Source organism: Salvelinus alpinus, chromosome 22, assembly GCF_045679555.1.
Source record: "Salvelinus alpinus chromosome 22, SLU_Salpinus.1, whole genome shotgun sequence".
NCBI lineage: Eukaryota > Metazoa > Chordata > Actinopteri > Salmoniformes > Salmonidae > Salvelinus > Salvelinus alpinus.
Window position 1 is genome coordinate 28,354,570 of NC_092107.1, and position 15,546 is coordinate 28,370,115.

General features: G+C 46.3%; 1 protein-coding gene across 1 annotated transcript; it reads left to right on the forward strand.

Moving 5' to 3' along the window:
- The first annotated feature begins 101 nt into the window (after positions 1-101).
- On the forward strand, positions 102-4,554 carry LOC139549352 (gap junction delta-2 protein-like). Its single transcript, XM_071359770.1, has 2 exons — positions 102-1,006; positions 1,466-4,554. Exon 2 carries the CDS (start codon positions 1,474-1,476, stop codon positions 2,581-2,583), a length of 1,110 nt encoding a protein of 369 aa, XP_071215871.1. The 5' UTR covers positions 102-1,006; positions 1,466-1,473; the 3' UTR covers positions 2,584-4,554.
- Positions 4,555-15,546: the final 10,992 nt, after the last annotated feature.

Genomic DNA, 15,546 nt, shown 5'->3' on the forward strand with positions numbered 1-15,546 from the left:
TGAATACTTTCCGAATGCACTGTATGACACACGGACAAGACCTAATCCAGCCTTTCAGCCCAACCACACAAAGTAACAATTGAATTCCTGCCCTCGCCAACTGCAGGGGAATGGTCCTCATGTCCTCCGTTACAGAGCCACAGTGGATGGACTACATCATGATGAAGCAGAGACACAGATGCTGCAGAGGATACTGAGGCTTGGTCTTTACATTGGATCCCATGATGGACATTCAAGTGGATGGATAGACTCTTAAAATACTTATTTTAATGGAGATACAACCTGTTCTGTGTGTTTCGTCTGTAGACTTTGATTGGATCCATACGTCATTGATGCAAGCTACTTATAGTGTTTTCAGTATACCATTAGAAATGATAACACAGTCCTGTTTGGTACCTACAGTTCCTGGAAGACACTTTTAGTGAACATTATGTATTGTGAGATTTTATCTCTGTGTTAGGTCTATAAGTGGATGGGGCAAAGCACTAAGACTAGAGGTCTACAGAAAGAGAAATGCTGTGGTCATAACTGGTGAATATAAGCCTAAAACTGCTGGATGATTCCTCTAATTTGTCATCACATTTCATTCAAAGATTGACTGAGCATAATCTGGAAAAGTGAGAAATGTTCAATCTTTCATTTCTCTAAATTGTATTTTTTAAACTGGCGAAGAGCAGAACCTTTGCATAAACTGGCATTGTTTTCCTTTTCCAGTTTGTTCCCTGCTGTTACTGTTTGACTATTCCCGGCTGTTCAGAAAAGGTGCCTCCCATTGTATTTTAAAATCTTTGTTAAACTGTACATTGGCTGCCTTTGTATCCCCACAGTACAATGAGAGTTTCAGATAGAGTGGCTGAATATGTCTGGTCAGCCTATTTTCCCATACCAGGCTCAACACCGTTCATATCATCCATTAAACAGAACTTATATTAATTATAGCCAATGCGGACTGCATGGCAAAGCATTTTTTACAGATTTGCATTGAAAAGAGACAAACTATCCAGAGGTGAGTGGATTTTTAACTATTTTGTTAGGATTGTTCTTCTCTGGTTGTGTTTTCAATTGTTATGATAAAAGGCAAGGAGTAAAAACCTTTTCTGCTGTTACAATTTCCTTTGCATTGTATCCCCCTCACTGATATGGGCATACTCTAGCATTATTGTGTATCAACAGCTGTTTGAGAAGTTATGAGATAATGAGTGACATTCTTTGTAAAATTATTTATTCAACCATCTTAGACCAGATAAGAAGTCATTTTCTCTCACTGTTTGCAAAACAGTAGAAAATGTTCCTTTGCATACACTACCGTTCAAAAGTTTGGGGTCACTTAGAAATGTCCTTGTTTTTGAAAGAAAAGCATGTGGGTGTCAAAATCATTCGGACTCTACTGTTTTAGGTAGCAGTGCACTGAGAGGTTCTGATTCACACACTTGTCCCTTCAAAAACCTCCACACCCCTCCCCCAGGTTAAACCATGGGAGACTGGTCCATTCTCGGACGCTTCCTGTCCGAGGTGCAGAACCACTCCACAGTGATCGGCAAGATCTGGCTGACCATGCTGCTGATCTTCCGCATCCTGCTGGTGACCCTGGTGGGGGACGCGGTGTACAGCGATGAGCAGTCCAAGTTCACCTGCAACACCCTGCAGCCCGGCTGCAACAACGTCTGCTACGACACCTTCGCCCCCGTCTCACACCTGCGCTTCTGGGTCTTCCAGATCGTCTTGGTCTCCACGCCGTCCATCTTCTACATCGTTTACGTCCTGCACAAGATCGCCAAGGACGAGAAGCTGGAGATCCAGAAGGGGCAGGTGACGGCTGAGCGGACCTCCAAGAAGTTCTTTGGGCAGCTGGGAAGGGAAGGGCTGGAGAACATGGAGACTGGTATGCCCACCTACTGCCCTGGGTACAGGGAGGAGTGGGTTGGTCAGGAAGCGGAGGGGGTGGAGCAGAGCCTGCTGGAGGAGGACTATGGGGAGTTGGGGGAGGATCCCACTCAGCTCTCCAGCCAGGTGCTGCTCATCTACATCCTGCACGTGCTGCTGCGCTCCGTCATGGAGATCACCTTCCTGGTGGGGCAGTACTACCTGTTTGGCTTCGAGGTGCCTCAACTGTACCGCTGCGAGACCTACCCCTGCCCCACCCGCACAGACTGCTTCGTGTCACGTGCCACTGAGAAGACCATCTTTCTCAACTTCATGTTCAGCATTAGCGTGGGCTGCTTTGTGCTCAACATCGCAGAGCTGCACTTTCTGGGCTGGGTCTACATCTTCCGCGTACTGTGCTCCGCTTGCTCCACCTGCTTCCGCCCTGAGAGGAACCCTGTGGGGCTGTACGACCACCACAACCCTCTGCTGCTGCAGCTCAAACACTCTCTGAGGGGCAGGGTGGTCCTGGAGACTCCCACTCCCATGGCCCAGAAGAAGGCTGGGGGCCACCTGCTCACTCATGCCCCAGCCATCTCCTTTGAGACCGATTCTACTGTGGAGTGCACCTCCAAGAGGACTCCGGAAGAGAGGGACCGGGTTAAGGTTAAACTGGCCAACATGGCCAAGATGGAACGGACTAAGAAGTCTTGGCTGTGAAAGGCCCATTCTGTGTGATTCTCAGATGTAGCATTTTCCACTTTTGAAACAACAATGGGAAAGACAGAGTTTATAGCATAGGTTGCTCAGATTGGGCATTTGGAGAATGAGAGTATACTCTTGATTCAGAAAGAAAGATTCAGCGTTATCATCCATACCATCGCCTAAAATTACATAAAGAACATTCAAACTGTTCCTGAGTTTCAAAAGAAAGAGAAAAGTAAAACATTTTGCTGGGAAATTGTTTTCATTCAGTTTACAGTCATTATCTTCAGTCTGTTCACACAAGTCCTACTGTACACAATCTCAGGGTTCTTCAATACAAACACACCTGTTTCATAAAACATGACACGTTTTCACATTCTAACAATGTTTGAAGGATACTTTTCAATAATTCCTTTTAATTGTTGAAATATATAGCTGGCAGAGTAGTTTTGACCTGTGTGCAGACAGTCATTTATGTTGTCTAAAGGGACTTTGTCTCTTATAACATTATTCTTTTTCAGAATAATCTAATCTGATTGACTGGTGGGTAGTCACTAACTATTTGTAGCATGTGTGCCTCTTTTTATTGATATTTGCATGGTATGTATGTGTATAGATCTTTAGTAATTAATGTTGAAATTATCCAAGGGTTTTTATTAACTGAAATGTTTATAGTTGGTGTCCCGATCTCAAATGCTCTCATATTTGCCCATAGTATTTCAAAAACGGCAGAATCAAACAGTATTGGAACAGTGACTTGTATTTCTCATCCAGAAGTGTAAGAATTTTAGAAGAATGTAATTTCAACAGTCAAATGTTGCACTGTTTGATAAGACAGTGTATGGAAAACCTGCATTTGAATGAGTTTAGTTGTGAGTTTGAAATCTGACCACAAGAGGTCACTATAATACTTTAAGTTATCAAACAGGGTTGTGCTGAAAATCAAATGAACCACAGCCAAATAAATCATTTGTAATTAAGAGTAAGATTAAAAAAGACTTGTATAATGTACTTTCTTGATGAAATACATTCTAAAATGTAAATATCTGTTTTTCTGAGTATGTAGTGCACATATCTGTGAGGATCAGACCCTTTTTTTAAATGTTCGCCTAAAATGACAAATCTAACTGCCTGTAGCTCAAGACCTGAAGCAAGGATATGCATATTCTTGATTCCATTTGAAAGGAAACACTTTGAAGTTTGTGGAAATGTGAAATTAATGTTGGAGAATATAACACATTAGATCTGGTAAAAGATAATACAATGAAAAAAATGAGTTTTTTTGTTGTTGTATCATCATCTTTGAAATGCAAGAGAAAGGCCATAATGTATTATTCCAGCCCAGGCGCAATTTAGATTTTGGCCACTAGATTGCAGCAGTGTATGTGCAAAGTTTTAGACTGATCCAATGAACCATTGCATATATGTTCAAAATGTTGTATCAAGACCCAAATGTGCCTAATTCGTTGATTAATACATTTTCAAGTTCATAAATGTGCACTTTCCTCAAACAATAGCATGGTATTCTTTCACTGTAATAGCTACTGTAAATTGGACAGTGCAGTTAGATTAACAAGAATTTAAGCTTTCTTCCCATATAAGACATGTCTATGTCCTGGGATTTTTTTTGTTACTTACAACCTCATGCTAATCATATTAGCCTATATTAGCTCAACCGTCCCGCGGGGGGGGGACACCAATCCCGTGGAGGTTTAAAACCTTTTCCTAACCTTAACCTCAGTCTCCTAACCTGTAACGTTAATTCTCCTAACCTGCTACGAAAAAGTAACTTAGATATTGAAGTGCCGTGAAAAGAGTGTTTCCCATATCTACACAGCACCTTCTAAGAGAGTACCAAACCTTTCTGCCAATAACAGCCAGTTTTCCGTTTTCCTCTCCACACTCAGACCACTCCCAGACAGTCCTAGCAAAATCTTGGCTTGAGAAATATTTTTTGCTGAAAGCAATTTTTGTGGAAATCTATTACAGTAAGGTACTTAATTGTTAATTGTTACCCAGAATTTATTTGATATTGAAATAAAAATGGCTGCATTGGACCTTTAACTGACATGCAAAATACCTATGCAGGTGTTGTAAAATCCGGAATGAGTCAGCCACGCCTGGGCAGAGAAATGTGCTCTGTATTTTCAACGAGAACTATCAGGAAGTAGCTAACACTTTTACAGTGTTAGTTTCATCAACTGTTGTACAGTATGATATAAAATTATTTTGACTGCACTGGGCCTTTAAAGGTGGGGAAACAAGTTTTCAGTGTTCAAACTAATTTAGCGGCAGTCAGATTCAGCACCATGGACAGTGAAGATTGGAATACACGCGATCTAACAAGAGTTTTTCAAGACATCCAAAGTCACTTTACATACACGTTTCATCTGCAGGATGAAAATATATAAAATCAAACATTAAAATAAGTAAGTAGGCTATATTAATGGACAGTAAACATAAGGACAGACTAACCATTGAGAACACTAAACATGATTGCAGACTAACCAGGAAAATTAACTGAACAGAGATTAAAGCTAGGATAATAGAGAATCTGAGTAAGCCTGTGTGAAGAGGTGTGTCTTTAGTGTGGACTTGATTAGTAAACTAGTAGGCCAAGGCTATTTTTTACACTGTAAACAAATACATAACTTTGTGTTATGCAGCCCAGGTCTATCTAGCCTGCTGCATATTTTTTGTTGTTGTTAGCTCACAGCATCACATGATGACGTAGGCAACAGAAACAATTAAAATCAGTGGATTAAAGTTGAAAGTAATCAAAACTAATTTCACGTGAAAAGGATGTGCAGGTGATCGAAATGGATGAAAAAGACAAGGTAATTCTAGTGAGTTAATTAAATGACACGGTGTAGCCTGTCAGCCTTGTAGGTTACTGCCTCCACCCATTGGCCTGGGCTTTAGTGGCAGGGGCACAGGTCAATACAGGCGCTCGCCTCTGCACTGAAGGAGCCAAGGGAAGAGTCCCCGTTGCAGCTCTCATTTTCTCCTGCTACTGTATGGCCTACAATAACCTATTTGGTGGGGTTTGGCGGCCAATAATAGGATTTTATGGAAAGTTGGTTTGGATTGAGACTAAATGAAAGAATAAGAACGATATTGAAATTAATATTATGAACAAATATTTCTGTCAGTATCTCCCTAGGAGAGGTGGGTGTGGAGTCAGGCGCAGGAGAGCAAGAATTTCAAGAAGGGTGTTTTATTTAACAAAACAGGTACAGGACCACAAAAGCAGCCACTAGAAAACAGGAACGCAGTCTAGTCGAAAACGGAGGAACACACTCCTCTACTAACCTAACGTGCGGGAAAAACAGTCCCGTGAAAATAAACCTGCTTAAAACTTCTCTAGGGTATGTGGGACGGTAGCGTCCCACCTCATCAACAGCCAGTGAAACTGCAGGGCGCCAAATTCAAAACAACAGAAATCCCATAATTTAAATTCCTCAAACATACAAGTATTTTACACCATTTTAAAGATACACTTGTTGTAAATCCAGCCAAAGTGTCTGATTTCAAAAAGGTTTTACGCCGAAAGCACACCAAACGATTACGTCACAGAAAAAGACAGCCATTTTTCCAGCCAAAGAGGAGTAAAAAAAAGCAGAAATAGAGATAGAATTAATCACTAACCTTTGATGATCTTCATCAGATGACACTCATAGGACTTCATGTTACACAATACATGTATTTTTTGTTCGGTAAAGTTCATATTTATATAAAAAAATCTGAGTTTAGGCGGGGACGCTACTGTCTCACTTGGCAAAAAGCCAGAGAAAATGCAGAGCGCCAAATTCAAAATAATTACTATAAAAATTACTATAAAAATCAAACTTTCATTAAGTCACACATGAAAGATACCAAATTAAAGTTACACTGGTTGTGAATCCAGCCAACATGTCAGAATTCAAATAGGCTTTTCGGCGAAAGCAAACGATGCTATTATCTGAGGATAGCACCATTGTAAACAAAGAGAGATAAGCATATTTCAACCCTGCAGGCGTGACACAAAACGCAGAAATAAAAATATAATTCATGCCTTACCTTTGACGAGCTTCTGTTGTTGGCACTCCAATATGTCCCATAAACATCACAAATGGTCCTTTTGTTCGATTAATTCCGTCGATATATATCCAAAATGTCCATTTATTTGGCGCGTTTGATCCAGAAAAACACCGGTTCAAAAGTGACTACAAAATATCTCAAAGGTTACCTGTAAACTTTGCCAAAAAATGTCAAACTATTTTTGTAATACAACTTTAGGTATTTTTTAACGTTAATAATCGATGGAATTGAAGACGGGATGATCTGTGTTCAATTCAGGATTAAAACCAACTATAGCTCGCTTTCTGGTCACGCGCTTCTATCTAACAGGACACCTCGAGTGACTCTCGTTCAAGATGTCCGTACTTCTTCATTACACAAAGAATTAACCTCAACCAATTTCTCAAGACTGTTGACATCCAGTGGAAGCGGTAGGAACTGCAAGCAGGTCCCTTAGAAATCTGGTTTCCCAATGAAAAACCATTGAAAAGAGAGTGACCTCAAAAGAAAAAAATCTGAATGGTTTGTCCTCGGGGTTTCGCCTGCTAAATACGTTCTGTTATACTCACAGACATGATTCAAACAGTTTTTGAAACTTCAGAGTGTTTTCTATCCAAATCTAATAATATACTAATAATATGCATATCTTATCTTCTGGGGATGAGTAGCTGTCAGTTTAATTTGGATATGCTTTTCATCCAAAATTCCGAATGCTGCCCCCTACCCTAGAGAAGTTTTAACAGGGAAAAACGCAACCCAAGCCAATGACAGTAACACAAACAATCCCGCACAAAACCTAGCGGGTTGGGCGAGATTAAATACCCCACTGATTAGCCTAAACTAGACACAGGTGAACACAAGACAGACAAAACCAAACAAAAAAGAAAAGGGATCGGTGGCAGCTAGTAGACCGCCGAGCGCAGGGAGAGGAGCCACCTTCGGTGGAAGTCGTGACAGTACCCCCCCCCCCCCGACGCGCGGCTCCCGCACCGCGCCGATGTCGGCCTCGAGAACGACCCGGAGGGCGGTGCGCAGGGCGATCCGGATGGAGGCTGTGGAACTCACTCAGCAGAGATGAGTCCAAGATGTCCCCCACCGGCACCCAGCACCTCTCCTCCGGGCCGTACCCCTCCCGATCCTCGAGGTACTGCAGGCCCCCCACCCGACGCCTAGAGTCCAGGATGGAACGTACCGTGTACGCCGGGGGCCCCTCGATGTCCAGGGGGGGCGGAGGGACCTCCCGCACCTCAACGTAATGCAGTGGACCAGCTACCACCGGCCTGAGGAGACACACATGAAACGAGGGGTTAATTCAATAGTAAGGGGGAGCTGTAACCTATAACACACCTCGTTTATTCTTCTCAGGACTTTAAATGGCCCCACAAACCGCGGACCCAGCTTCCGGCAGGGCAGGAGGAGGGGCAGGTTTCGGGTCGAGAGCCAGACCCGGTCCCCCGGTGCGAACACGCGGCCTCACTGCGGTGGCGGTCAGCGCTCTCCTTCTGCCGCCCACCGGCCCGTTTCAGGGATTCCTGGACGGCTCTCCAGGTCTCCTTTGAGCGCTACACCCATTCCTCCACCACAGGAGCCTCGGTCTGGCTCTGATGCCACGGTACCAGGACCGGCTGATAGCCCAACACGCACTGGAACGGCGACAGGTTCGTGGAGGAGTGGCGGAGTGAATTTTGGGCCATCTCGGCCCATGGGACGAACCTCGCCCACTCTCCTGGCCGGTCCTGGCAATAAGACCGCAGAAACCTACACACATCCTGGTTAACTCTCTCCACCTGCCAATTTCTTTCGGGGTGAAAACTCGAGGTCAGGCCGATCGAGACCCCCATATGCTCCATGAATGCCCTCCAAACCCGAGACGTGAATTGGGGACCCCGATCAGAAACTATGTCCTCAGGCACCCCGTAGTGCCGGAAGACGTGTGTAAACAGGGCCTCCGCAGTCTGTAGGGCCGTAGTGAGACCGGGCAAAGGGAGGAGACGGCAGGACTTAAAAAAACGATCCACAACGACCAGGATCGTGGTGTTCCCCTGTGACGGAGGAAGATCAGTGAGGAAGTCTACCGACAGGTGTGACCAAGGCCGCTGTGGAACGGGAAGGGGCTGTAACTTCCCTCTAGGCAGGTGTCTAGGAGCCTTACACTGGGCGCACACCGAACAGCAGGAGACATAAATCCTCACGTCCTTGGCCAAGGTGGGCCACCAGTACTTCCCCCCTAAGACCCCGCACCATCCTTTCAATCCCCGGATGACCAGAGGAGGGTAGCGTGTGGGCCCACCTAATCAATCTGTTGCGAACACCAAGCGGGACGTACCTCCGACCAGCTGGACACTGTTGTGGAGTAGGTTCTAACGCCCGCTCGATGTCCGCGTCCACCTCCCATACCGCCGGAAATATGGGGGTGGGATCGATGAACCGCTCCTTGGTATCATAGAGACAGGACAGTGTGTCGGCCCTAGCGTTACGGGAACCTGGTCTATATGAGATGGTGAAACGAAATCTGGTGAAAAACATCGCCCACCTTGCCTGGCGAGGATTCAGTCTCCTCGCCGCCCGGATGTACTCCAGATTACGGTGGTCAGTCCAGATGAGAAAAGAGTGTTGCGCCCCCTCAAGCCAATGTCTCCACACCTTCAGAGCCTTTACCACAGCCAGCAACTCCCGGTCCCCCACATCATAGTTTCGCTCCGCCGGACTGAGCTTCCTCGAAAAGAAAGCGCAGGGGCGAAGCCTCAGTGGCGTGCCCGAGCGCTGTGATAGCACGGCTCCAACACCAGCCTCGGACGCGTCCACCTCCACTATGAATGCCAAAGAGGGGTCCGGATGAGCCAATACGGGAGCATCGGTAAAAAAAGCCTTCAGACAACCAAATGCTCTGCCCGCCTCCGCCGACCACCGCAAACGCACCGGCCCAAAAACCACACCAGTAGTGAGGTAATGGGAGCATCCACCTGCCCAAAACCCCGGATAAACCTCCGGTAGTAATTAGCAAACCCTAAAAACCGCTGCACCTCCTTAACCGTGGTCGGAGTCGGCCAATTACGCACGGCCGCAATGCGGTCACACTCCATCACCACCCCAGATGTGGAAATGCGATACCCCAGGAAAGAGACGGCTTGTTTGGAGAACACACATTTCTCGGCCTTGACGTACAGGTCATGCTCCAACAGTCGCCCAAGTACCCTGCGCACCAGAGACACATGCGCAGCGCGTGTGGCGGAATAGATCAGAATGTCATCGATATAAACCACCACACCCTGCCCGTGCAGGTCCCTGAGAATCTCGTCTACAAAGGATTGGAAGACGGCTGGAGCATTTTTCAACCCATACGGCATGACGAGGTCCTCATAATGGCCAGATGTGGTACTAAACGCGGTCTTCCATTCATCTCCCTCCCGGATACGCACCAAGTTATAGCTCCTGAGATCCAGTTTTGTGAAGAAGCGTGCTCCGTGAAATGACTCCACCGCCATGGCGATGAGAGGTAGCGGGTAACTGAACCCCATTGTGATGATATTTAGACCTCTATAGTCAATGCACGGACGCAGACCTCCCTCCTTCTTCTTCACAAAAAAGAAACTCGAGGAGGCGGGAGGGCCGAATGTACCCCTGTCCCAGAGATTCGGTGACATATGTCTCCATAGCCACCGTCTCCTCCTGTGACAGGGGATACACGTGACTCCTGGGAAATCCCCTCGTCGATGAGGTGGTAATTGGGTCGCCCTCTTTTTACAGAAAGCGATAGCCAAATCGGCATATCCGGGGGGAATGCGCACGGACTTGGTCCGGACTTTCCACCGTCGTTGCACCGATGGAAACTCCCACACACCTACCTGAGCACTCCTCTGACCACCCCTTTAGAGCACCCTGTTTCCACAAAATGTTGGGATTGTGATAAACCAAACAGGGAATCCCCAGCACCACTGGAAACGCAGGAGAATCAATGAGGAAGAGACATGTCCAGTGGAACCGTGGCCTCCCTGACTAGCCCTGACCCTAATGGTCGACTATCTAGGGCGTGCACGGGGAAGGGTTGGTCCATCTGAACCAAGGGAAACCCTAACTTAAGCGCGAACCCGCGGTCCATAAAATTCCCCGCTGCGCCTGAATATACTGGCGCCTTATGCTGGGAATGGGGGGAAAACTCAGGAAAGGAAATCAACACATACATATGACCAACAGGGAGCTCTGGGTGAGCCTGGTGCTGACTCACCTGGGGTGTCCGAGCAGTGCTCTGCCTGCCCTCTCGACTCCCAGACGAGCTCCTCCAGCACCGGTCGGCAGTGTGCTCTCTCCGACCACAACTGGTGCAGGAGGAGGCTCCTCCTCCGGTCGCCCTAGCTGCAGCACCCCCTAACTCCATGGGTGTCGGAGCGGGAGTGCTGGGAGGTGGAACGAACAGGACCCGATCTGGACGCCCGCGAGCAGCCAGCAAGTTGTCCAGCCTGATGGACATGTCTATCAGTTGGTCCAGAGTGAGGGTGGTGTCTCGACAAGCTAGCTCCCTGCGGACGTCCTCCCGTAGGCTGCACCTATAGTGGTCCATCAGGGCCCTGTCATTCCACCACGCACCGGCGGCCAGGGTCCGAAACTCCAGCGCGAAGTCCTGTGCGCTCCTCGTCTCCTGCCTCAGATGAAACAGACGTTCACCCGCCGCTCGGCCCTCCGGTGGGTGGTCGATCACAGCCCGGAAGCGGCGGGTGAACTCTGGGTAATGGTCCCTCGCCGAGTCTGGACCCTCCCAGAACGCGTTGGCCCACTCCAGGGCTTTGCCCGAAAGGCAGGACGTTGACACTCTCCCCTCCCGAGGGAGTCGGGTGAACGGTTGCCAGGTAAAGCTCCAGCTGGAGCAGGAACCCCTTGCACCCGGCAGCCATCCCATCGTACTCCCTCGGGAGCGCGAGCCGATGCCCACTGGGTCCGGATGCCGCCGGAGAAGGTGGTGGTGCAGGCTGGAGAGTGGCTGAAGACGGGGTAGGGAGGCCGCTCCTCTCCCATCTCTCCATTCTCGCCATCACTTGATCCATAGCCGTCCCCAGACGGTGTAAAATGGCGGTATGCTGGAGGACACATTCCTCCATGGATGGGGAGGGCGCATCCGCTCCTGCTGACTCCATGATTTTCGGGTGCGGGATTCTGTCAGTATCTCCCTAGGAGAGGTGGGTGTGGAGTCAGGCGCAGGAGAGCAAGAATTTCAAGAAGGGCGTTTTATTTACTGGTCCACCAACAAAACAGGTACAGGACCACAAAAGCAGCCACTAGAAAACAGGAACGCAGTCTAGTCGAAAACGGAGGTACACACTCCTCTACTAAACTAACGTGCGGGAAAAACAGTCCCGTGAAAATAAACCTGCTAAACAGGGAAAAACGCAACCCAAGCCAACGACAGTAACACAAACAATCCCACACAAAACCTAGCGGGTAGGGCGAGATTAAATACCCCACTGATTAGCCTAAACTAGACACAGGTGAACACAAGACAGACAAAACCAAACGAAAAAGAAAAGGGATCGGTGGCAGCTAGCGCCGCCCGAACAGGGAGAGGAGCCACCTTCGGTGGAAGTCGTGACCATTTCCCAGAAGACGTTGACTAACGTCTGAGCTTTAGGGTTCCACCTAAGGCTACTTGGCTTATTAAAGGTCTACATGTCGTACCTAAATAAACCCACAAGAGAGACAATATAGCAAAGGCAGGACCACATGTTACTGTGTTTTGACCAATGATTGGTTTTGACCAGCCGAGAGTGATGAAATTATTGGCAGTGTCCAGTGTAATTGTTCGATTGAAGGAGTAGGGGTATCGAAAACGTTTGACAGGGAGATTTCTCTCAATATTATTCCTACTGAGTGGACAAGTAACCTTTCCCGCGCTCCTCCCCAAAATACGATTTGTGATGTCATAAAGTTATAACATTCCATGACGTAGCATGTAGCCCCAAATTACAGTCCCTGCCTGCAATATTGTCCTCACTTTTGACTTGAACTCAACTTGAATGTAACCAACACAAACAAGGACATGCTTTTCGAGATATAAAATAGCTTGAATGGATGAAGGGTAGGCTAAATGCTAAATAAATTGGGGGAAAGTAAAAAAATAAATAAAAGTAATCTAAGCTGATACAGTATTTATTGTAAAAAGCTAGAACATATTGCAAAACAAATGGACCATTCTCTATAGTCAATCACTGATATGGCTGTAGCTCTATTTATGATGTCCTCTGCAAGGATCTGCTCTGACATTGACCTATTATTACCTATTGGAATGTCTGTCCTTCAGGTAGTACAGAGGGAGGATGATGATCCTCAGAGGGAATGAAAGGAGGGTATTGAGGAAGAACTGGTAGCCCTGCCCAAGAAGGAGGTCAAGAAGTGAAGGAAGGGAAGATGGCAGGAGTGACAGAGCACATAGGTCTACTGGGCTGCTCTCTGCACCTGATAGCAGGCCTACCATAGAGATCTACAGTATATATCTCTATGATAATAACACACTGTTTTCAAAACGTGCTGATCTTGGATCAGTTTAGCATTTTAGATCATATACAGGCCCTGTTGTACCATGTCTGCCATCATTAGAGATCTGGATTCTGTTCTGTTCTATTCTAGGCAAAAAGAAAGAGTAGTGGCAAGAAGTCAGGGAAGCAGGGCACCGACAACGATGCAGGTCAGAGATTTAGCTCTGTAGTATTACATTGGTTCTCTGTTCTGTCTGTGATGTGCAGGTTGTGTTATCCATTTTCAATGAAACTGTAGTCTACTGTAATCAGTAAGAAAGGTTACATAGATAACTTTATTCAAATAGGCCTATTGTAAAAGCCCAATAAAATTAAATCAGAGTATTAAGAGACAAAACACATGCTTTGCTTGTTCGTTTTAAAGTTCCCAGACGTCAGTGAAAGTCCACCTGGGAATGCCAGTGGACAGAATCTTCAAAAGTGTCCAGGAGCAACTGTCTGACCATAAGATCCTGTCCTCTTGCCCACCTGAGCTGACCATTGGTCTTATCAAGGACGTGGTCGAACAGCTTAACTCGACCCTCTCTGTGACCATCAGCAGAACCATTTCAGGGTGGTCCTCCCCTATTGCTTCTGGTACCCAGGCCGCTGAACAGATGGTCAACATGGTCCAGAAGTTTTTTGATGATCACGCCACTCCAGAGGACCAGAGCTCCACCTCTGAATTATATGTTGAGTCGTGCATTCCACCTGCAATGGAAGAGGGGATGACTGTTATCGCAGACATGGTGGATGAATTGGAAAAAGAAAATCCAGAATCGGCTAAGCTGCTTCAAGAAGTGGCTGTGAAAGTTAAAATGTTGGCATCTGGCAGTGACCTTGCAGTGGAGCACCTTCTGTTCCAGAGGAGCTGAACATAATATAAACATCTTGCAAAGCAATGACTCAAAATCTTGGCCCTCTATTGAGTGCGAAGTGAGAGACCAAACCCTCAAAGGCTGTGAGGGAAATTCTTGTGAGAAGGTTAAGGAGCGGTATCTCTGGTATGGTTCAAACTTCTCATTCGTTTAGTACCACTCCAAGCTTGATGAATACATCTGGCCCATCTGACAGGATCCTTGATTCTGCAGCCACTGGGCTTATACAGAATAAAGTAGATTCTGAGGCATCAAAAATAATTGATAACTTTGTTGAAGATGTCAATGACATTGTGCAGCATGCTGAATTACATCAGCCAACAAGCACCCAGAGAGATCCCCCAAGTGGGACACTGTACGACAAAAGGGAAACCCTTCCATGCAGCTCGTAGACTCTGCAACAGGCTTTAGGCAAAGCTGGAGACATTGTTCCTCAGAATGGGTGGAGCTCCAGTCCAAGGGGAAGAACTTATGGTGAAAGCTGACTCCAGTGCTGTGTTCGTGGAGCACACTGACTCCAGTGATCTGCCTGTTTCAAAACTGAGCTTGCCTTCACCATGTAGGAGTGAGTCACCTACACTAGCGGTCAAAAGTTTTAGAACACCTACTCATTCAAGGGTTATTCTTTATTTTTACTATTTTCTACATTGTACAATAATAGTGAAGACATAAAAACTTTTAAATAACACATATGGAATCGTGTAGCAACCAAACAAGTCAAATCAAAATATATTTTATCTTTAAAATTATTCAAATAGCCACCCTTTGCCTTGATGACAGCTTTGCACACTCTTGGAATTCTCTCAAACAGCTTCATGAGGTAGTCACCTGGAATGCATTTCAATTAACAGGTATGCCTTCTTAAAAGTTAATTTGTTGAATTTCTTTCCTCCTTAATGCATTTGAGCCAATCAGTTGTGTTCTGACAAGATTGGGGGGTATACAGAAGATAGGCCTATTTGGTAAAAGACCAAGTCCATATTATGGCAAGTACAGCTCAAATAAGCAAAGAGAAAAGACAGTTCATCATTACTTTAAGACATGAAGGTCAGTCAATACGGAAAATTTCAAGAACTTTGAAAGTTTCTTCAAGTGCAGTCGCAAAAACCATCAAGCGCTATGATGAAACTAGTTATCATGAGGACTGCCACAGGAATGGAAGTCCCAGAGTGTAAGGACCGACGCCGGAGGTGAAAAGCAGGTACGGGGAGTCAACATTTAATAAGGAACAGACATAAAACAAGACAGGCACAGCGTCAGCACACGGGTATACAAGGACATAGGAAAAATCATTGCTGAAGCAGGGAACAGAGCGGGGAACCAGACAGATATAGGGGAGGTAATGACAGTGGTGATTGAGTCCAGGTGAGTCCAATAATCGTTGATGCGCATGATGGGGGAAAGGCAGGTGTGCATAATGATGGTGGTAGGAGTGCACCAGGGAGGGAGAGCGGGAGCAGGGGTGACACAGTTACCACTGCTACAGAGGATACGTTCATTAGAGTTTCCAGCCTCAGAAATTGCAGCCAAAAAAAATG

Coding starts and splice junctions, on each gene's coding strand:
- LOC139549352 (XM_071359770.1), top strand. CDS start 1,474: ATGGGAGACTGGTCCATTCTCGGACGCTTCCTGTCCGAGGTGCAGAAC.